General features: G+C 35.2%; 1 protein-coding gene across 7 annotated transcripts in view; it reads left to right on the top strand.

The window, feature by feature from the left end:
- LOC128208806 (TNF receptor-associated factor 3-like) overlaps positions 1–25,273 on the top strand; it is a 65,469-nt gene that overhangs the window by 18,657 nt on the left and 21,539 nt on the right. The window contains exons 1-8 of one of the 7 annotated variants that reach the window (XM_052912422.1): positions 3,675–3,733; positions 3,971–4,518; positions 19,397–19,706; positions 20,634–20,738; positions 22,065–22,235; positions 22,744–22,824; positions 24,246–24,320; positions 25,146–25,265. In XM_052912422.1, coding sequence (XP_052768382.1) covers positions 19,482–19,706; positions 20,634–20,738; positions 22,065–22,235; positions 22,744–22,824; positions 24,246–24,320; positions 25,146–25,265 — 777 coding nt within the window. In that variant the 5' untranslated portion in view covers positions 3,675–3,733; positions 3,971–4,518; positions 19,397–19,481. The other 6 variants (XM_052912425.1, XM_052912426.1, XM_052912421.1 and 3 more) reach the window with 6 other exon arrangements.

Below are 25,273 nucleotides of genomic sequence, written 5' to 3'. Positions count from 1 at the left end.
TGTCTTTAATTGCAACAGTTTTTTTGTAATTGACACCCCATGATCCTTTTTTATGAACTGCATTTTATATGTAATGTTGGAAAATTTTACATACATACATATTCCATCATTTCTATTTTGTACTTACGAGCTTTGATTTACTTGAAATGATTCAAGCGAGAAATAAGCGTAACGTTATGTATTATCGGCCTCCTACTAGGTTGCGTTGACAATTCTATGCTTGCTTTGCGAAAATACTGTATTTGTGAATTTTTTAACAATCTGGTGTCTAGCCCTTTTAAAACATAACAATGATATACACTTTTGTGTACCTTTTGCATGTATAGACAGTGATCTGGTACTGTTGTTGTTGATGTTGATGGATTGTCCAAATTGCTGCATCCCATGTACATTTACTAAATATTAATTGCATTCACATTGTGTTTTTTGTACATATGTATCTATGTTCTTTGCTCCTTCTCGTAACATTTCATTTTCCCTATGGTTGCCATACTTAACCAGTCACCAGCTAGCACCAATTGATGGTTTAGAGAAAAATAATTACTTTGTAAATATAAAAGCACATGCTTAATTAACACATTTTTTATCGAAACAACTCGCCAAACAGTCTGCTCACATCGAAGTTGCTTTTAGTAACTGTCCTCTTCCCAATAGAGAAGAATATGTCTAGGTATTATTTGCCACGCAGTATTGCTATATTTCTTTATATCTGTGCCAGTTGTATTTGCCTTGTTCATACTATGATATACTGAAGTTTTATGTAAACACCACTTACTTACATGTACCACATGGTAATAACAGAACAACCTTGTCATTCCATTTACTACATGATTAAATAGCTTTTGGGGTGCAAACTTCATATACATATCGATCTCATTGACGAGAAGTGCAGTGTACAAGAACTTTAACTCTGGGCCATTATTTTTTGGTTATGGCTCTTTGTAAATTTGCATACATTTTTCTCCGCACAACTTTGAAAATCATTAAGGTATTGACTTCAAACATCGTATACAGATATATTTCATTATGGAGAAGTGCAGTACACAGGAACCATAACTCAGGGGCACTATTTCAGTAATTGCCATTTTTAATTTTTTATACATATTTTTTTTAGCTTAACTTGAAAACCATTGAGGGATTGAATGCATGTGCAGATAGATCACATTAAACATACGTGTAGTTCAAAATAACCATAACTCTGAATGCAGTTTATTTTGTGTTATTGGGCTTTGTTTACTAATACTTCCAATGTTATACTTTGTCGTAAAGCAAAGTGTATACTGTTCTTAATTCGATGTAGGATATGGCAGTCTGTGACTGCTTTTTATATTCCCATACTTGTACATAAGTCGGTGCACACCTGATTTTGCTGTTTTACTTCGTCACTGTAAAATCATGATGTTACGTAAAAACGTTTTTTTGTCAATGGTGAGCAATTATTTCTGTATTTCATTTTCGTATGTTTAACTCAAGCACTCTTAAATGACGTGCAACTTGTAAACCATTTAAAGTACCAACTGACACATGGTAAATATAGACAGTCGCCTTACCTGTTACAGTAAGGTCATGTATTAAATTATTCCCTTATACGTTTACATATCGTTGTTGTTTTTTTCTTGGCGTTGCTCTTGCATATTACGAGTGTACGTTACAGCATTTGTATAAGACTCCGTAATGACTGCTTTTAAAACTACCACCAGTTCCGTCCTACAGCACTTTCAGTGATTTGATATATATCATACCCAGTTAGTTTCGGCTTGATCTTACGTGTCATAAATAAATATTTCATTACTTAAAAATAGCTAATGCTTATTCAACTATGATTAATACACTTAAATTTATACAACGGGCTGTTGGAAACTATATGTAAATAAGGCTCTTTTAGCATCATGGCTCAATTAGAGCATGTGACATTAAATAAACAAAACAAGGAGCATTGTACAAATAAAAACATAGTATGAACACATAAAGGAACGTTAATTATCAAACAATGCATATTAATTATTGCAAAAACTTGTTGAAAGTAAACGAAGAGTTATTTGAGAAAATATAATATATAAGATGAAGAAATTAATTTATATTAAGCAATATTAAACAGTTTATGTTACATCCCACATTCTTCTTTCATATAAATCCAGCTTCATTTTGATGCTGTGACATGCTTTAATCGCCTCAGATCTTTGTTTGAGTCGATATAAGTTGACCTACTTGAGCCATCTCATATTTTAAGCTAAATTTTCCGTTCCACTTTCATGACATACTTTTATGAAACGCCATCAAATATGTACGAATATGAAAATGTCTTAATATTGTTTTCCTCTTTCTAGCTATTATGCATATGTGTCATTTATACATTTATGTTAAAAACGTTCTGTGGGCTCATGTGTATCATATATTGTGTTTCCGATCTTATCTTCTTAGGACGGGGTGTATAAAGGTTGCTGTCCCAGAAATTATAATGCGCCGTTGAAATTCACATTCCAGTGGTCTAGAATTTGTTTTCACGGTTCAAGATGACAGTTCACCAGGTGTATTATATTTTGGTTGCACTGCAGAAATAACTGTAATTCAATGATTCAGCAGGATATTCGTTATGATGAATCAAACCATCTGTATCTGTTGCGTGGCATGCCGTTATTTTTATGTGTATATAAAGTGCTTTACAAGTACCTCATTCATTTTGATACAGGTATATATTTTTCAGAAAATTAAATTATTCGCCGAACTACAACTATGACCAGAAAGCAGCCAAACAGAGAACAGTCGCACAACATATGTTGCAACATTCATAGCCGGTGTTTAGCCGTATCATCTCTGCTTTTTGCAGGGCAAGTATTATTTTGAAAGTAAACGTATATACATATATTCTTTAAAAATATGCTTATTTCAAAGCTTTATCAATTTATGGAATCGGTGGTGTGCCCGTTTCCATACCTAATCATGTGGTGGAGTCGGCTGTATGCCCATTTCGGCAGATCATCAAGTTCAGGAATCGGTGGTGTGCCCATTTCTAATCCTTATCAAGTTATGCGGGTGGATTTTAATTGCCATATTGCTTAATAAAAGTAACGTAGCGTTCTTTCCGTCGGTTGAATCTGAAATTATGCGATCGAAATGACGTCACTATGTTTTGTTTACCACGCAATTCCCTATTTTTGTCAATTGAATTGACAGTGCATGAAACAGAATATTTGTTGAATTTCGGTATATTTATATTTATCTCACTCTAATCTTTTGATGGCAGCCAACGGAACCTGAAGCATTTATTGGTAGCAATGTTGAATACATCTTTAAGATCCATAACTCGTGTAAACGGTTGTTCCCTATCTTGCTCCCTTGGCAATCAAGGATGTTTGAAAATTTATTGGAAATTTGTTGTTATACCAATTTCAAGAACCATTTTGCATGTAAGTCAGATAGTACACAGCGACAGAATTGTAACATTTTGACGAATTCTTTTAAACATATTTATGTTTATGCCCATCTTCTTTTATTTAAATGATTAGTTTATTATACATAAACGAGTTGTTATATCAATACTAGAATTAAAAAAAAACTCAGAGAAAATGTTTATTATCTTAGAAAAATTTCTTTATACCATGACCCATTTGCATATTCAACCTATTTGACTTTTAACATACCTTCAAAGCTTGTAAGATTTTTTTTTTAATTCAGGGCTTATTAATACGTCACCACAAATGTGTGCGACCACGGCTGAGTGGACACAAAAAAGGTATGTTTTTGTTATTTTCTTTTTTAACGGTAATCGAATATAAATAAATAAGCCGTAATAGGTCACTTGATTTGGGCTTTTATCTGTTATATTTTTCGTCATTCTTGGTAATGTACTTTTCGAGAACATTTAAAACATGCTTGGAATCGGCGATGCAGACGACCGCATTTGGTATAACTTGCGGATAATAATATTAAAACGGACATTTGCAACTCTTGTTTACGTTTAATGGCACAGGGCACTGACCTTGACCTTGGAATACAAGTGGCTGATCACAAACTCTCTATGTTGATGTATGCGGACGATATAGCGCTCATGAGTGACACAGCAGAAAAACTACAAACTATGCTGGACACGGTGCATAGCTGGTGTAAGCGCTGTCCGGTTTTAATTAATTGCAACAAGTCAAAGTGTCTGCATTTTCGTCAAGGTAGATCATAGAAAAGCGATGTCGTACTTAAAATTGGTTATAATGTTCTTGTAACTGTCGATCGATACATATTTAGGGGTCATATTTCACGAGAAAAGTGACTTTTTCTACAATTGTCGTGCGCTAGGCGGCATTATCATCAAAGTACATGACTTGAAAGACCTTGGTTTTATAACATATGTGAAGCTCTATAGCTCGTGCGTCATTCCAATCATGGATTATTGTTCATCGATATGGGGCTACAAGAAGTACCAGCCTATCGACAACGTCTAGCATAGGGCCATGAGATATTTCCTTGGTGTTCACCGCTTCACGCCGATACTCGCCATGGTCGATGACACTGGTTGGCTCCCAAGTATGTGTAACGTGCCGGCTGTATGTTCAATCGATGTCGTAGAGTTTATATGGATCGCTCTTAAATATATTTTCCTCAGGCTACTTTGATTGAAACAAATGATTCGAAAAATAATTGGTAAGTTAAAACATAATCAACCAAATAATCAGGGTTCAAAGATTATGCATTGGTTTATTGAGTTCAATAACTTTAATGATGAATGGCTTTCTCTTACGGGAGCTTGTTTATTGGCGATGCAAAATACCTGAACCTTTGTCAGCGCACAGATCGCAATGCCCTGTGGCCAACGCAGATGCCAGGTATGAGGCTTACAAGAATTTCTAGCCACCAGCTCCGTTCACCAGACTTGATCGCAATGCTCTATGTTCTGCATGGCTACTTGAACTGGAACGCTAGATAACCCTATATATGTCAAGTTCCTGGTGCCTTTATATCCCACAGATCGCAATGCTCTGTGTTAAATACTTAACAACCAGAAGGTCAAGAATCTAAGTATTTGCCTTCAAAAGACTATTTCCGTTTACTGCTTGATGTTACCTCGACGGCGGTCAAACACAGAATGAATCTTTCAGCTGAGTGATGCGCTTATATAATCCCCGGTCGGACGTGATCATTATTAACATGTGTAAAACGGGTATATTCCATTTCGCGAAAACTTGAAGGGAGACAGCTCAGTTTTGACTAATATTCTTCATGAAACAACTCTCGGTTAATAAATAATGTTTAACATGATTCCTTAGATTATTATTGTCGCTAATAAAATAATTGTATGGAATAAATAAGTCTGAAATATAAAACTAACCGTTGAAAAACACCGCCAGACATTTAACTTTGTAAATGCAAATGACCAATTTATAACAAAGGGCGGTAATCGTGCAATTATGCGGTTACGCTACATTACCCACGCCTTCGAGTTCGTGCGTCCCAGCATGACTTATAAAAATGATTAAACAATGCAGTTTTTAATAAAACAAATCATGTGTAACCACAAACAACATGATACAATATGCAATTTCAAAACAATGTCAATAAAGTTCAACAATTTCTCCTCTTAAAAAATGTTTCGTAAATGTTAATGCCACAAATTCACAGTTACTTCAACACTCAAAAGAAACAAACATTTTCACAACTTAACACCCTCATCTAAACAAATGTTATTCGGATTCCGTTTCTACTTGTGTCCCCAAGTCAGATGAACATAGATGGATTGGCTGTCCTTCTGATCCTGCCCACAAATGTTGCATCTAAAACAAATGTTGCATCTAAAGGGCGCATTCATAGTGTGACAACCAGCATGAGCGCAATACATGACGTAGTCCCTAAACTGTATGCCACAATATTTGCAAACAAATTGCTTATTCTGATATATGTGTTCGTCTGGCTCGTCATTTTCCGTCTGCATCTCCTGATCCCTTGATCATTTTTTTACCATTACCAGATCTGTTTGTCCTTCAGTCACAGACGTTCTGAAAACAGAACTTTTTGGCGTAAAGTTGGAAGGCACGTCGTTGCACTTCCTCTTGGAAGGAAATATTGACTGGAACGTTGGTTTCCCGAAGATTCTGCCCTTGAAGATAGCGTTGGTCTTCTCTATCTTCTGGATGTTAAACTTCCATTTCTTTGCTACCAGCTTAACCTTTTCAACTTTCTGAGCTACTTTTCGCTGTAGGCACACTTGCCTTCTGCTTCTCACTGCTGTCTCTTCCTGTGTGCTCTTTGGCTCTTTTTCGCCCTCCATGAAAACATCTGGTTTACTTTCTAACGACCGATCTGTTTCCCATTGAACTTCAGTATCCTTCCCACGATGTACTTTCCGCACGTGTTTTAGCATGTATGCTCTTCTCTTGGACACTTATGTACAACTCTCACAGGTGCTTCCGGTCCTTTTTACCCATCCCATGTCCTTATCCCTTTTCTCAGTTGTCTTAGTTTTCGCCATTGTCCAACTGAACATTGACAGAACATAATCTTTTGTCCATAAAGGTTCTTTTCTCTTACGCTCACCCGTTTTCGCATGGGATTGAGAAGCTTTTAGTTTGTGGCAATTCCTTCTCAAATGGTACTTTGACACAATTTCAAAATATCTTTTCCCGTTGTTCCTGTTAAAACTCCAGTTTCGGTTACAGACGTTTCCACTACAGCCGCAATTCATCTGTGAATGTGACGGTCTCTGCATTTTCTTTGATAACTCATCAATAGTGCATTGCATTACCTGTATTTTATTCTGTAGCTCCTTTACCTCATAAGCTATTGTTGGACTTTCGTTTGCGGCAAGGCACGCCATACCCTTGCTCTTTTTTCTGCTCTGTAGAAAGCATCCAGCTCTACAGCATGACACACTGCGTCATTTAAGTTCACAGGCCCCGCCTGTTTTATCTTCAATCGCATTTACGAATTCAACAGACAATCCACAAACTGCTCATTTGCCTATGTCTCGCGCACATCTACGGGTGCGCTTGGATATGCAAGGTTCGTCAGACGACGAATATCTTGCCCTAGCCCAGTCATCGACTCAGTAGCTCTCTGTCGCCTGTCCTTTAACTGAACTCTGTATAGTTCAGTCTGGTTCGGAAGAGCGAACCTCTCCTCAATAGCTTGAACTTATTCTGTGTAATTAGTCGTTTTCGTGGCCAAATTGCCATAAACACCTTGTGCCTGTCCTCGCAATGACACTGACAAATAAAGACCCTTTTGGGTCTCATCCCAGCCATTTAACATAGCACCAGCTTCAAAATGTGCAAATTTAACGCTGATTACAACAATCATATGCATATAGGAATAATTGGATAAAAGAAATAAAGGAAATATTCTATGCAGTGGGACTTTCAAATACGTTTGACAATAAATCGGCTGTGAATTTACCCCAGGCAAAAGACATTAATACATTCCCATTATGCAGATGTATGGAAGAGAGAAATCGAGCACGTCCCCAAACTACGAACATATAGACTCTTCAAAACGTCATTTAGATTAGAGGAATACATAAGCCTTAACCTGAAAAGAATGAAAGATCATTACTATGTCAATTTAGAACTGGAATTTTGCCATGGAGAGTGGAACCTGGACGTTATATTGGGGAATCACTGGATCTGATAATATGCGGATTGTGCCAGCAAAAATATATTGAGGACGAGAAACATTTTCTTTTTTAATGCATTCGTTACAGTGATCTTCGTTTGTTACACCTGAACGAAATAATTTCACGTCAACTTGTCAACCATGATATAGACAGTAAATTACCCATTCTAATGTCCCATACCCTAGGAAAATATCCAAATATATTGTAAATGCCTACCTGAAAAGACGAACTATTATGTACTCTTAATGTGATTCTTAATGTGATATTTGATCATTTTCTATCGCTCTTGGAACTCACATTGTATCTGTAATACCAACTTTATTATGTAACTAGTCAATTTATGTTATATGACTTATGTTACTTACATAACACTTTAGATCTAGATATGGTGACCTATAGACCCAACGGATCGGGTGCAAATGTTTGTATATATGTTATTACTACTCTGTTTGAATTGCACATGTCACAATAATAACCAATTGATTTACTTGCTTGTATTACTTATTCAATATAAAAAATAGTAATTAAACTAATATTACAAGGTTTTACATAAACAATATGGTTTTATAAAGGCGAAGATACAAACTTTAAGTATACGCATGTACTGAAATAATAGTCATGAAATACATATATATACATTGTTTCAATATTATATTTAAAACTATTTTAATTGTATTTTAAACAATGTCTTAAAGACGTATATTTACAACAGTGACAACGAAAAGTAGATGAAAATGGTAATTAAACTGCGTATAGAGAACATATAAAAGCACAATTGAAGTTGAGTCTTATTTAGACAATATCGCGTTAAGGAATCTACAAAACTACGTATAATTTATAATAATTTAAGAATGCACTCTTGTACAGATGATAGACTAGAAATGAAATTGCGTTATTGTCAAATATGTGATTCTAATGAATAAGAAGACGAGTACCACTTTATGATACGAAATAAGATATTGGACAAAATTACGAAAATAAGGTTAATTTTCGCGAAAATAAGATTATAAAAATGTGTTATGAAATAGATTGTGATGTTATCAAAAAATAAAATCTGTATATTTAGATGATAATTAGATAATAGTTACTCAGTTTTTTCAGTCTGTTGCAAAAAAACTCACCAGAAGACAAGAACTCTTCAAAGTATTGACACTATATATCTTCAACCTATATTGTGTGCCTTTAATAACACATGTTTTATGTTAAAACAACGCGAAGAGCAGAGTAGATACATTTCACCTTGGTGGACGGACACTAATATATTTTTAGTGTAGCTTGGCAAATTTGTGGATAACTCTGTATTTTTCAAAGCACGTGGTTTGATATTATTCTGTGTACATTTCAGGAATTTTCCATTTATACTTGAATTACTAAGTAATACATTTTTGATACAAGCCATCGTTTTAGACAAATGATTGCTTTAAATATATTAATAAGGCACACATAGTTTCTTCTTTCTATTATCGAAATACTGCATTAAGTGGTTATAAGTATAAACATATTATCCGAAGTTGAAAACCCAGATCTGTACTTTAGAAAAGTAATTTGCCTGACACGTGCACCTTCAGTGACAATACACGAGCATTAAACAGTAGCAGCCTCTTATAAAAGTGATGACATACACGCCTGACAACAGTAGCCAAGTGACAGCGGTGGAACACTTTGAAGTGTTAATTGTTAATCATTGTCTCGGATGACAGAATTTATATAATACTTTTTATTCTAAGTTAAATTATTTGGCTATTATTTTAAATAAAAATATATAAAACAATAAACTTGGAACGCATGAAACGTACATTCCGCATATCAAAAATAGTCAGATTTAGTAGCAGAAGTAAAAATAGGTTAATCTTCTACAGAATATGAGTAATACTAAAATAAATTTAATTTCGAACCATTAAGCGCTTCTCTATTTTTATGATTTCCTATATTTATGCAAAACATTTTATTTTCGCCTCTACTTACGTATTTCCTAATTTCTTATTTTCGCTAAAAAATGTTCTCGCTAAGTCTTATTTTCTTGATACAAATGATCAAATTAAAGAGTGTTCAGTTTCATTGCGTAAGTAGTGTAAATATTTAAGATATTGAATATAAACAGTGAATAATAGATATACATGTTTTCACTCAAACTACCTTTATTACTATTACTATTAATTGTCTTAAAACTACCCAGTCTTTTATCAGTCAGGCTAAATAAATGATATCGACTAAATTCGAAAATGATATATTTCATTTCTTACTTCTATTAAAAGCAAACAGTTGTCGATTTTGTTTACCAAACATCGGCAACACATTCGATTTTGTTTACCAAACATCGGCAACACAATCCGGTGCCTGAAGCTACCTGAAGCCACAAGTTATTTCAATACCTAAAGGGATCGGTAATAAGGAGATCGGATGAGACCGGATAGTACGGTGAGAGCCGGAAAATAGTATCGTTCCCCCCCCCCCCCCCCCCGATACAAGCGTCTAGATGATCGTGACCAGTGTGTTTTACAACCTCAAGTTTGAACCGAGGAGTTCCGAATGAAATTTGAACGCCCCCCCTATAAATATAAATACATTTAGCGACTGGGAACCCATTACATCATAAAAATACCGTTTTTCAAAGAATCTGATCTATAGGCAAGTTATTCCATTGTTGCGTCTTTACCCGTACACTATATATATTTTTTTGTATATTTGGCTAAGTGATTACATGCAGAATATTTGAAATAGTCAATTTAGTGACATTTTAGTGAATCATGTTATGACCGGCCATCCCCGAAAAAATTGAAGCACAAGTACAGTACTAGCACGGTTCAGATAACATTTTTATCTTCCGGTTTCGAAGAATGCCCACGTGTTATATGTGATGCACATGTGTTTTTGGTCTACACACATTTCTTTGCAGTATAAATTTAGCTGTTTAGTGTAAGATCTTGTTTACTTTTCATTTTCCTTTATTAATAATATTTTAAACAGCCCTAATGAACCAGAATGTTTGAATGTAGAGCTAATCACTTTCATCTTATCATCAGGATTCGAAGACCAGCAGTTAGCAGAACTAAGCAGCATCGTCGGAATTGACCACTAAATGAATTATTCCGCAGAGTCTAAATAATTTAATCTTACTTATGTGATTTGTAGCAACAAACTGCAAAGAACATTTTCATCATTTCTGATAATTGATGCTTGAAAATGTTGAGTTTTGTGTTTTTCATAGCCGTATTTTGCCAAAATATGATCAGTGGGAGGGGATCCGTCCTGACTCAAACCCTGTGTTGTGATCTGGCAACCAGTCACTTATTTACTTTTAATGTACCAGTCTAATAGAAGCTGATGACTTAAATCTTTTAAGAAAAACATTGACATGTCAGGGCTTATTCTATAGTAACCACGAGTCAGACTTTCGGACCGATTCCCAAAGCAAAATATATGATTTTTTTCCCAATCTTCAAAAGCAAATCCCTATAAAAAAATAAAATAATATGATTGTTTTTACCTGTACTGGTTCATTCAACATCCTAATAAAGTATGTGATGTAAAGTTTTGGGGATAGTTGAATTCAGAAATCATTGATTTATCATTGATTTTCATCACATATAGTGATTGGTATGAAATATTATCTGTCATGATTTATTGCAATAGATATTTACACCCCAAGGATTGATATTTCAGTCATTTTAGGTCTTTTTGAAGGGAAAAGAAACTAGTATTTAATAATTCTTTTAACTGTAAAATTTCCTAATTTAGGCATTTTTGCTAAACAAATTTCCCAAAATGGTCAGAAAAAACTAAAGCTTCGCAAAAGCGGTGCTTAAAGCTTCGCAAAACTCAGCTAAAAGCTTCGCAAAAGCTGCCTTTTTGGTTTGAAAAAGCGCAGCTTTTGCAAAGCTTTGTGCGGTATTTGCCAAAAAAGCACAGCTCTTCGCAAAAGCTGTGTTTTTGGTTTGAAAAGGCGCAGCTTTTGCGAAGTGCTGCACTTTTGCGAAGCTTTGTGCCTTTTAGGGAAAAAAAACGCAGCTTTTGCGAAGCACTATGTTTTTCCTAAAAAAATATTTTACGAACCTTTGTGCAGTTTTAGCCAGAAAACCCCCCACAACTTTTGTGAAAAAAGCTTCAGTTTTTTTTTTTAATGCAGTTTTAAGAAGCCATTTTTAGCTCGACTATTCGAAGAAAAGGTGGGCTATACTACTTGCCCCAGCGTCAGCGTCGGCTTCCGGTTAAAGTTTTAGGGCAAGTTGGGATTTTCACTTATAAGTCCAATACCTTTCATTCAATTGAGTTAATACTTCACACAGTTGTTCATGGCCATCACATGATGAGGTTAGATAACTCCATATTATTCTTTACACAGATTATGGCCCCTGATTGACTATGAAACTTAGGTTAAAGTTTTAGGGCAGGTTGGGATACTTATAAATAACTTCTATACCCTTTGTTCAATTGACTTAATACTTCACACAGTTGTTCAGGACCATCACACAATGAGGTTACATAACTCCATATTATCCTTAATACAAGTTATGGCCCTTGATTGACTTAGGTTAAAGTTTTAGGGCAGATTAAAGTTTTAGGGCAAGTTGGGATTTTCACTTAAGACTCAAATACCATTCATTCAATTGACTTAATACTTCACACAGATGTTCAGAGCCATCACATAATGAGGTTAGATAACTCCATATTATGTTTTATACAAATTATGGTCCCTGATTGACTATGAAACTTAGGTTAAAGTTTTAGGGCAGGTCGGGGTATTTATTAATAACTTCTATACCCTTCATTCAATTGACTTAAAACTTCACACTATTGTTCAGGACTATCACCCAATGAGGTTACATAATTCCATATCCTTAATACAAGTTATGGCCCCTGATTGACTTAGGTTAAAGTTTTAGGCAAGTGAAAGTTAATGTCAAGTTGGGATTTTAATAAAAAAAACTTCTATACCTTTCATTCAATGCACTTAATAAAATTCAAAATTATTTACGACCATCTTACAACAAGAAACATAACTCCATTTTAACTCTAAATACAAATTATGTCCCTTGCATTTTTTAAAGTTTTTTTTATTTCTTTTGACAGGCACATTTTTACATTCTTAACCAGTTTTGTACCAAGGGAAAACAAGGAGGGCTATACTATACGGCCCTTGAATTTTTTTATTAATTTTTTTTTTTTTTACCACATTTTCATAATGGGAAATCAAGTTATTTGAATGACTTGTGTCATATTTCGGGTGGTGGGAAGGCAGCATCAAAGTCACCTTATGTATTGAATAATTTTAGTTAGGTTTGACATAAATAGACCAAACTTGGTAATATTACAAATTGTTATCGTAATCACTTCTAAGTCAAAGCGGTTAAGTCGAGCTCGCTGTCTTATGACATCTCTTGTTTTCAGTATTTGCCCTCAAAACTGATGTCTTCCCCCCCCTAACAACTTCTGATGTTATTTAAATCTTAACAAAAACATAGATTTTGATAAAGATAGATCACATATATAGCAATCAAGTTTACTCTCATTACTTTTATTGCAAAACTTCCCCAATAAAGAATTAAAAAAACATCATTAGGCCACAACAAATTGATCATTTGTTCGTCGGATTTGCCGCACCTAAAATTCGAAAAACGAAAAAAAAAAAAAAAACCTTTTTTTTTGCGCCCGCACATACTATTTGGCCGCGCATATTTATATTTTTTGTTGACTTCTAAATTTCCTCTATTTTCTGAAATTCTTTTACTTAGAATTTAAACCTGCAACGTCGACCTCGCCTTTTTGAAGGTAATTCCATGCTTTACATTCTTCGCGAGCAAACTTTCCTCGTGTCAGGACAAAATAAGGTCCGGGTAACCGCAAAATAGCCGATATTTGTTGACAGTCTTTTTTGTCGGGAATATTTTGCAGGACGCACCGTTGTTATTCATTTCCGGTATTAAGTTTCAGGTTACTTTCAGTATTTGTAATGTAAAATACACGTTTTAAGTGAAAATCGGTGTCATAGTCAATGGATTATATTCAGTAAACAACAAGAGTTTCACAGCGTCGAAGGCAATAATTATTTAAGTGTGTTTTAAGTAATTTATTGTTTTGTACTCAAAATTTAGTGTTAAATAATAACTAAATCGGATTTTGAGTGCAAAACTTATATTAAAATACACGAACACACGACTTACGGAACAACCATTGAACATGTTTTCGTGAGTTATTTTTTTAAATTCTTAAATGTCACAGTTTTCATATAATCATAATTGTTTAAAACAGATAAAAAATAGAAGGACTTGTAAATTTTTTAGAAACATTCTGTATTTATGCACCAGTCAATTGTAACCACGCCCCCCCCCCCAACCCCCTCCCCTCAGGTCCGAGGATAGCCGGGTAAATGAACCGTGTTTTAACCTTCCAGGTGGCCCCGCAGTGCCGGGTGAATGCGGTGGATTTGCCCGGCGGGGTTGGCTGGACCGAAAGTCCCCGCTATTCCCCAGACCTAAATGTTTAAAATCAATATTAATACTTAATATTATTATTTTTGTTTAGATCTTCTAATTATTTACACCATTAGTTGGTGTAGAGGCAATTATAACAACCTTTTTATAGTATGATTCCTAAATTGTAAACTATTTTTTTTAATTTGTCAACTACATAGGTAAATGACTTTTTCCATACTTTGCCTTATGTTGCCATTTTGTTAAATTTAGAGGTTCCTAACAGCTCTGTAATTAGTTATTACACAGTGTGAACTACCAGATTATTAATTAACACTTTAAATAATTGATCAATCCAATTTCCAATAGCTGGTAGGCCATCAGGCGGATGGCAGTTTTATAACCCCTTGGAAAACAACACTGATTCTTATCAGATGTACATTTAATGGAAAAACATTCTGCAAATTTTGATAGATATTCTAATAAATCCATATAAGGGTAAAAACAAGAAATCAATGAGTTTTAAAACTACATCTTATAAATTTCATTGTGTTTTTATGAGCTGGATATCATTTTGAAATACAAGTCCAACATGTTAAAGAGTGGCATAGTTTTAAAGAAAGTAATCATTGAGGTTATAAAGTAATTGATAAACAACTAAAATAAGTATAAGATCATAATATTATAAGAACTCACCAGTATTGCATGTCATCTTTTACAAAACATCAAATAATTGGATTGTCATATTCCAAATGATAGTCCATGTTCATCTGATCTTATGATAGTTATATCATAAATTTATTTAATTTATCCCTTTAATTATCAATGGTTGTTATTTGTGTAAATTCATTAATTTGTTTAAAAACATCCAACCCTTCCTGCTGAGAACCCAACAAAATGGTTGCCTCTATTTCAAATTTGGTTCTGAGATTCTGATTGGTTGTTGTACATATATGGCTTATCATGGGAATGGCTTATGAACAAAGCATTAAGATCTATGATAATAACATGTATAGAAATTAAAGTAATATGAATACTGTGAATATTCAGTTACATGCAATTAATAACTGTTTATTTGGTAAGTGTATTATTTTGCATAATATTATAAAATTATGATTTATTGCATTGATTAATTAAAAATATCCTTTTTAATTTTTTTTAATCATTACTTGATAATTCATTTATTCATCCATTCATTTTAATGTAACTAATTAAGTAAATAAAATAATCAATTTATTTTATTAATTTATTATGCCCCCCTTCGAAGAAGAGGGGTATATTGCTTTGCACAGGCATGTCGGTCGGTCCGTCGGTAGACCAAAGCTTGTCCGAGTGATAACTCAACAATTCCTGGACGTATGGTCATCAAACTTGACATGAAGGTTGGGCCTGACCAGTAGATGACCCCTTTTGATTTTAGGGCTCATCGGGTCAAAGGTCAAGGTCACAGTGACTTTTAATGGTAAAATATTTTTAAAGCTTGTCCGAGTGATAACTGAACAATGCCTAGACCTATGGTCATCAAACTTGATATGGAAGTTGGGCCTGACCATTAGATGACCCCTAATGTTTTTGGGGGTCATCGGGCCAAAGGTCAAGGTCACAGTGACATTGAATGGTAAAAAGTTGTCCGAGTGATAACTCGACAATGCCTGCACCCTTGGCCCTCATTCTTAACTTGGAGGTTGGGCCTGACCAGTAGCTGACCCCTATTGTTTTTGGGGCTCATCGGGTCAAAGATCAAGGTCATAGTGACATTGAATGGTAAAAGGTTGTCCGAGTGATAACTCAACAATGCCTGCACCCATGGCCCTCATAATTGACTTGGAGGTTGGGCCTGACCAGAAGATGAATCCTATTGTTTTTGGGGGTCATTGGGCCAAAGGTCAAGGTCACAGTGACCTTGAATGGTAAAAGGTTGTCCATGTGATAACTCGACAATGCCTACACCCATGGCCCTCAAACTTGACTTGGAGGTTGGGCCTGACCAGTAGATGAGCCCTATTGTTTTTGGGTGTCATCGGGCCAAAGGTCAAGGTCACAGTGACCTTGAATGGTAAAAGGTTGTCCGTGTCATTACTCGACAATGCCTGCACCTATGGCCCTCAAACTTGAATTTGAGGTTGGGGCTGACCAGTAAATGAACCCTATTGTTTTTGGGGGTCATCGGGCCAAAGGTCAAGGTCACAGTGACCTTGAATGGTAAAAGGTTGTCCATGTGATAACTCGACAATGCCTACACCCATGGCCCTCAAACTTGACTTGGAGGTTGGGCCTGACCAGTAGATGAGCCCTATTGTTTTTGGGTGTCATCGGGCCAAAGATCAAGGTCACAGTGACCTTGAATGGTAAAAGGTTGTCCGTGTCATTACTCGACAATGCCTGCACCTATGGCCCTCAAACTTGACTTTGAGGTTGGGGCTGACCAGTAGATGACCCCTATTGTTTTTGGGGGTCATCGGGCCAAAGGTCAAGGTCACAGTGACCTTGAATGGTAAAAGGTTGTCTGAGTGATAACTCGACAATGCCTGCACCCACGGCCATCAAACTTGAATTGGAGGTTGGGCCTGACCAGTAGATGGCCCATATTTATTTTAGGGGTCATTGGGCCAAAGGTCAAGGTAACAGTGACTTTGAACGATAAAAGGTTGCCCGAGTGATAACTCAACAATGCCTGTGCCCATGGCCCTCAAACTTGACTTGGAGGTTGGGCCTGACCAGTAGATGACCCCTGTTGACTTTGGGGGTCATCAGGTCAAGGTCACAGTAACCTTTAACGCAAAAAAGTTAACAAATCTTCTCCCAGTGATATCTCAACAATGCCGAATCTATGATCATCAAACTTGACATGTAAGTTGGGCCTGACCAGGAGATGACTCTTATTGATTTTAGGAGTCATTGGGTCAAAGGTCAGGTTCACAGTGACCTTAAATGCGAAAATGTTTCAAGTGATAATTGGACAATGCCTGCACCCATGGCCCTCAAACTTGACTTGGAGTTGTGTCTGACCTGTAGATGACCCCTTATGATTTAAGGGGTCATTGGATCAAAGGTCAAGGTCACAGTGACCTTGAATGAAAAATGCTTGTCTGTGTGATAACTTGTCAATGCCTGCACCCATGGCCCTCAAACTTAACATTTAGATTTTTGGTGATCAGCTGATGACTACTATGGATTTTGAGGTCATAATCTTAAAACTGTCTCAACGGCATACAATGTTAGCGACAAATCAGCTGTCATTTCGGTCCATGCATATTTTATTCAATTGTCCATATAATCCTGACAACATGGCGCCTAGGGGGGGGGGGGGGCATAATGTTTGACAAACATCTCTTGTTTATTCATTCCTTCAGTCAATTATTTATTCAAATCTTCATTCATTTATTCATTCATTCATTCATTATTCATTCAATCACTAATCAATCAACCAACCAATCAATCAATCCACCAGGCAATCAATCAATAAATCAGTAAATCCATCAAAAATTCACATGCATTCATCATTTATTCATTCATTCATTTATTATGCCCCCTTTTGAAAAAAGTGGGGTATATTGTTTTGCACATGTCGGTCGGTCGGTCGGTCTGTCTGTCGGTCGGTCGGTCGGTCGGAATACCAAATGGTTTCCGATCAATAACTTGAGAACGCTTTGACCGAGGGACCTCATACTTGGTATGTGTATTGGTCATCACCAGCAGATGAACCCTATTGATTTTGAGGTCAGTGGGTCAAAGGTCAAGGTCAGTGTGACCTTTACATGAAAAACGGTTTCCGATCAATAACTTGAGAACGCTTTGACCCAGGAACCTCATACGTGGTAGGTGTATTGGTCATGACCAGCAGATGAACCCTATTGATTTTGAGGTCAGTGGGTCAAAGGTCAAGGTCAGTGTGACCTTTACATGAAAAACGGTTTCCGATCAATAACTTGAGAACGCTTTGACCCAGGGACCTCATACTAGGTAGGCTTATTGGTCATGACCAGCAGATGAACCCTATTGATTTTGAGGTCAGTGGGTCAAAGGTCAAGGTCAGTGTGACCTTTACATGAAAAACGGTTTCCGATCAATAACTTGAGAACGCTTTGACCCAGGAACCTCATACTTGGTAGGTGTATTGGTCATGACCAGCAGATGAACCCTATTGATTTTGAGGTCAAAGGTCAAGGTCAGTGTGACCTTAACATGAAAAACGGTTTCCGATCAATAACTTGAGAACGCTTTGACCCAGGGACCTCATACTAGGTAGGCTTATTGGTCATGACCAGCAGATGAACCCTATTGATTTTGAGGTCAGTGGGTCAAAGGTCAAGGTCAGTGTGACTGTAAGCTGAAAAAAGGTTTTCTGATTGTCCATATTTTATTTTCTTATATAGTAGACAGTAGAAATTTATATGTCACTAAATGCATGAGTTGAAGTATCAGTTTTCAGTGAACATCTAGTTTAATTATGCCCCCCTTCGAAGCAGAGGGGTTATATAATTGCTTTGCACATGTCGGTCGGTCTGTTGGAAGACCAAAGCTTGTCCGAGTGATAACTCAACAATTCCCGGACCTATGGTCATCAAACTTGACATGAAGATTAGGTATGACCAGTAGATGACCTGCCTCATATGCATCCAATGACAAATCAGCTGTCATTTCAGTCCATGCATATTTCATTCAATTGTCCAAATATTTCTGGCAACTTGGCGCTCAGGGGGCATAATGTTTGACAAACATCTCTTGTTTATTCATTCATTCATTCATTTGCTATCAATAAATAAATAAATCAATCAATCAATCATTCATCCACATATTAATTTATATTTGGATTCAACCCATTTTTTTCCATATTTCAGTCATCATCAAGAGATTGAATACTTCATTCAATCAGGAATAGAAAGTATGAATTTGATGAATGACTGAATATTTTTTTATGTTATCGTAGATTTACACATGGATAAACTGAAACAATTAAATTACTGCTGATAAAAGAAATCCTTAACTTAAACATGAATAATTGAGATGAAATGCAGAATTTTTAATAGAAAAAATTCTTCAGCTAAGAAAAAGCACTTATTATTTGAATAATACACCTAAAAGTGCACCTACAAACCAATAGATACAAAAAAATAAGCTTCGTCTTTTCTTTTAATGCTTCGTCTTTGGTTGAAAAGCTTCGTCTTTTCACATAAATATTTGCCTGGTCCACTTTACGATAATTGTGTTTGTATGTGATTAACATTATGTATTTCAACTGACATTTTTATCTTTTTATGAAATTTTCCTTTTGAGGTGGTGAAGTAAACTGAACTAAAGTGCCAACAAAATAGCAGAACCCATTATAGTTTTATACATTTTTTATTTTAAGGATAATACCCTTAAACGTGATAACTTTTTTTTTCAGCATGGAAATTCGATAAATGTCACTAGAGGTCATGACATCGTCGTTAGGAGGAAAAGGGGGTTGATAATTGTAACATTATCTTAATATGTCAATATCGTCCATTGTAACACCGGGAGACATTCCTCAATTTGTTCGCCTTGATTCGAAACATCAGTGCTATATATGTCGCCATGTTGTTCGAAATTCAATGCAAACAAGTTGCGGCCACCGAATATGTGAAGAATGTGCACCCAAATTGTTTGAAGGAAAGGAAGAGCCTGTGAAATGTCCAGCTGGTGAAGTCGATTGTGAAGATCTTTATAGGAAAGATGTAAGGAGCATATTTAAATTTTACCAAAAATATTTATTTCGCTCAATTTAATGTACTAAAAGTATAACACTGTGACTAATGGTTTAGACCATTATTATTATTATAATGTCCTCATAGACATGCATGCACAGTGATTTTTAAGCTTACCTCAAGCACAAAGTGCTTAAGGATGAGCTGTTTTGATAGTGGTCGGTTAGAAGATCTGAAGTCCATCGTAATCGTCGTCAGCATTTTCCTTCACACAAATTCTATGCCTTAAATACTAGACCAATTGCAACTAAATTTCAGATTGCTTAAATAAAAGTGTTGCATGTACAACTCTGGTTGCCATGGCAACCAAAAGGAAAACTTTACCAAATTCCTTCCAAACTTCTCATAAACATTTGGCCAGATTTCAAAATAATTTAATAGAAATGTTCCGTTGGCCCTTTATCAAATTCAATCAAGCCATGTTGGTTAATTAAAACTTTAATGACGAGGGCAGGGTTAGTTTTCACTATATGGCTTTATACCAGTAGTATATGTAGACTTTGGGATTTGTTTCTAAGATGCCCAAGTATCAAATTCATTCAAGCAATGTTGGCTTGTTAAAAGACTTGGTCTGCAGGGGACAGGGCGAGTTTTCACTATATGACTATTTAGAAAACTTCTCTGCAGGCCAGATTTTAATTTCACAGAAATGCTAGTAGGAGCGCGAACATTAAAATATTGTTACTTTGTTGTCAGAAACCACTGTCCCTTATGAAAATGCTTGCACAGAGATGTTTCTTTGTTCACCCAGAACTCAGGTGAAAATAAAGGGCCATCTTGTCATAGTGAACTGATTCTGGTATCGCAAAAATGCTTAGTTTAGTAACATTTTTAATGTAGTACAATTAACACTTGCCTTCTTGTAATGAATATAAAAGTCTTAGTACATTAACATAGATAACACCAGACCCAGGAGGACGTCGGGAAGTCAGAAACTTACTTGTTTACTGCAATAACAATCAGCTCGGATGTGTGAAGCAAGTCAAATGGATCGAACTGGATGTAAGAACATCAACTAATTCATTATGTACCTACAAATTGTAAATGAAATGATCTTATATTTCAAATTTTAGTAAGTAATAATTTTACACATATTTATTTGTTTTGCTTCTTATCAATTCTGAACAAATATTTATGACAAGAATGAAATTATGCAACACTTATAGACCTTAGCGGCCCATATTGTTTTTGAGGTTTATAATTAAAAGCATATTATTTTTATTAGGGATGCAAACGAATATTCGAATATTCGATCGAACGTTTGGTATTCGAATGTCAAAATAGGTATTCGAATATTCGATGTTTTTGTTGAATTAATAAATTAATTAACTTTTTGCCTACAACTGTCATCTTCGTCTGTCTTGTTTTTACAACGATGGACCCCTAATGCCAGAGGTGTGAACTTGATGACACTATACACGCGTCATATCGGATATATCGTCGGGAACTATAAACAGTCCCCGTAATTTTACATTTACTGGTTGTTAAACAAGTGACATCAAACACATTCTAATTATTTTGGGTACATTTAAATGGCCATGCCAATTAGGGTTTAAGAGATCGGCCTTTATACCAACGTTTTGTCTTCACTGCTAATCAAGCTTGGCGATATTGCTAAAATCACCTTGATGATATGAAGGACATGTGCTAGTTATGTGCTTTAAACTGTTTTCCAGGTTTTCGATATATCGCTCTTGCGTACAAATTAACTGTATGGTTTAACGTTTAAGGATATATGTCCTGTATTGTTGTACAATACATCAGTCAAAATCGACGTTTTGCCATGGTGTCGTTCTCTATAATTATAGTTCGTAAACATCAATCCCAGAACGAGGATGCAAATCCGGGAAAATACGCAATTACCTGATCTTATTTTGCATTGTTTACAAAAATGAACGCAGAGGAATTGGTATAATTCGGGTTTTTTTATAAAGATATATCGCTTTTTCTTGGGATATATATCTTAAAAATAGGGAAATTCAGAGGCTAATTTGTGGAACAATTTGTGGTCCGTCGCGTGTACCGTATACGACACAGAAGGGTAACAGGGCCCCGGCTATTACGTTAGTGAATACTAGTTTACTACAATTCTTAAAGGTTCATTTTGGTATTCGAATATTCGAATATTCGATCGAAAGAATTACCGAATATTCGAATATCAATTTTGCCATTCGTTTGCATCCCTAATTTTTATACAATTGGAATGAGTAATTCTGTTATTAGTGTTGATATTTTATACAGTTGGAACTAATTAGTAACCATCATTGCCCTGTCTTCAAATTTTATGAATAAAAGAAAAATTTGAGCTGTATTACCTGCTCATTCCAGAGACATGCGGAGTCCTGTGAGTACAGGCCTGTCTCCTGCCCCCATGAACACAGGGGCTGCACAGAAAAGCTGCCCCACAACAGTGTGGAGAGACACGCCAACAAGGATTGTGAATTCAGGCCCTTTCCCTGCAAATACTGTGCCATAGATGTACCTCTGAAATACACACAGGTGAGTTTATCCTCTGTTTTTTGTTAAACAAGTATGAATTAAAATTAATGATATATTTTACATAAAAATACACAGACAGAGATTTTAAACATGACTGTTACTTTGTTAGTTAAGGTTGTACGTAGAACAACTTGGACAAGTTCAATGAATCCATCTCTAATGTACACATTAAAGGTTATAGATTATATCTATTTTTTGTTGAATTCAAGGTAATGATGTATAAATAGAACTGTTTTTATAAACATACCTCTGATATACATGCACATTTGATCTCTTTTGGCTGAAAGCAAATAAATGCAGCAACAATTCTTTCAAAATGAAACAAATACTGGTATTAGGTAAAGAAATATACAAATATAGTAAGCTCGGATTTCTAGTGTATATTTTTAGATATGTCTGGTATTCCAAGTTAAAAATTTACACTTACATGGATATCTCAAAGTGACCTGTTTTTATTGATAACATTTTTACAAGTAAATACAATCTAGGATAAGGCATATTGTTTCAGGAACACCTACAAAAGCAGTGTGAGGAGGTTCCACTTGACTGCCCATACAAATGTGGTGCAAAGCGATTGAAAAGACAACAGGTAATACTTCATTCATTAAAGTTATGGATTCAGTATTTTTTTTATCAGTTTTTTTTTTAATTTCCATAAATAACATGTATTACATGTATCTATTTATTGATAATACTGATGATATCACATATTTTTTTTCTACATGTTTTTTTTCTACATGGTTTACCGACCACTTCAACATTATTATTGTATAGTATTTATAGTTTTCGATCCTCTACCGTCAACATTTCATTATATTGTGTTGGAAACAGTGATTTATTTAGCTGTAAATGGTTACATTTGCCTCATGAATATGTTATTTTGTTGATACTTAGCTGCAGTATGTGTGTAATTATACCCCCTGACAAATAAAGTTTGTGGGAGCATATTGGAGTCACTCTGTGATTGGTCAATAGGTCTGTGGCAATTTTTCTTGTCAGGAGCATAAAATGAAAATTACTGGATTGAATTTAATTAAACTACAAAATGGTAAAGCACAATGAGAGGAAGTGCAGTGTACTACAAAAACAATAAATCCGTTCCAGCAGGTAACAGAGTTATAGCCCTTAGTTACTTTTTCTTCTTAAGGTCACTGTTGCTAAAAATAGAAAAACAGTTGAAACTGAATAACTTTAGTAAGGGTTGACATATTTTGACCCTACTTGGTATAAAGGAAGAGGTTATGCATACCTTTCATGGGATTGCGTTTGTCGTTTGTGGTTCCTAGAGTCAAGGTCTAGGTCACTGTTACTAAAAATAGAAAAATGGTTGAAACTGAATAACTTTAGTTAGGGTTGACATATCTTGACCCAACTTGGTATTAAGGAAGAGTTTATGGATACCTTTCATGGGATTGTGTTTGGGGTCCCTTGGGTCATGGTCACTATTACTAAAAATTGAAAAACAGACACAGACTGAAGTCCTTCTGTCAATTATTGAAAACCTTGTTTCGTCGCATTGCAGCGTTTCTTGTTAAACTTAATACTTAATCTATTTTAGGGTATTGCCCTTTGTCAGTTTTTCTTTTCCGGAGCTTAACTTAAAAAATGTTGGATGGTATTGAATTAAACTTCACTCAATGGTAAAGCCAATGATAAGAAGTGCAGTGTGTAAGAGCCATAACTCTATTTAAGTTAACTACAGAGTTATTGCCCTTTGTGAGGTTTTCTTGTCAGAATTGTAACTTCTAAATTACTCAATGGATTTTAAATAAGCAACATATATTGTTTAAACATGATAAGTGGAAATGCAGTGTACAATAACCTTGGAGCTATGGCCTCTTTTCAAAGAAATAGTTTGCCATTCTTGTGTCCAGGTGGAATTAAGGGATATTCATCACTCTTGTGACAGCTCTAGTTCTTTCAAGCTTAATGAATCATTGTTGTTGAGAAGTCAAACATTGTTAATTAAACTGTTACCTTGCTGAATGTACATGTATTTCATTTATGCAGCTGAATGCCCATATGGAAACATGTGGAAGACGACCTAAAGAATGCAGTTTTAATGGAATAGGATGCTTGTATCAGGTAGTATAGATTAAATACAATTTTTCTTGAAAATTTACTTTGTTCATTTTCCTGACATTAAAGCTGCACTCTCACAGATTGAACGTTTTGACAACTATTTTATTTTTTGTCTTGGACGAGCCAATTTTTGCCAAAATCCATGGAAACTAATTATAAGACTGCTTACAAAAATTATATCGCAGATTTTTATATTGAAGTTCAAAAATTGATGTTTTATGCATTTTTCTTAAACCGTTAGTAACGGTTTAAGACATAAAACTACTTTTCAATCGGAAATATGAAAATCTGTGATCTGATTTTTTTTTCAGCAATCTTATATCATTGGGTTGCAGATTTCTACGCAAAAAATTGCCCTTTCTCAGACAAAAAATAAAAAAGATGTAAAATGGTATATTTGTGAGAGTGCAGCTTTAATATGTATGCCATTGAACAGATTAACATTTCAATATACAAACATAAAAGGATACATTTTCATTCACAAGGTACATGTAACTGTTTTCCATGTACAATAAAAGTCCATGACTAATCTAGCAAAATGTATAATGAACCTTAAACCTATTCAAAAAGATGTTCTCTGAATATTGGCTGAAACATGCAATATAAAATAACCAAGAAATTGCACTGATATTTTAAACAAGTATAGGGAATTCTTTCCACTTGAAATATAAAATATTTAAACCATTAACATTTGAGGAAGTCCAGTTTGCCTTCTACAAAACTTGAAAGTTAGACAAAAAAACTTACTGTTAAACTTTCACAATTGTAGCTGTAGAAGTGTTTAGTCTTCTGTGTAGAGGTAACTGGGTTGCATGTTACTGTGTACAGGGTACAGAGGTGGAGGTATCAGCCCACATGCGTGACCAGACGGACCACCACCTCCAGAAACTAACACTCTTCACACAGGAGATGGACTTGAAACACCTAGAATTCCAGAGAAAAGTCACTGTGAGTTG

This window comes from Mya arenaria, chromosome 11 (genome assembly GCF_026914265.1).
Source record: "Mya arenaria isolate MELC-2E11 chromosome 11, ASM2691426v1".
Taxonomy (NCBI): domain Eukaryota; kingdom Metazoa; phylum Mollusca; class Bivalvia; order Myida; family Myidae; genus Mya; species Mya arenaria.
The sequence above is the reverse complement of the archived record's forward strand: the minus strand, read 5'-3'. Positions and strand labels throughout refer to the sequence as shown.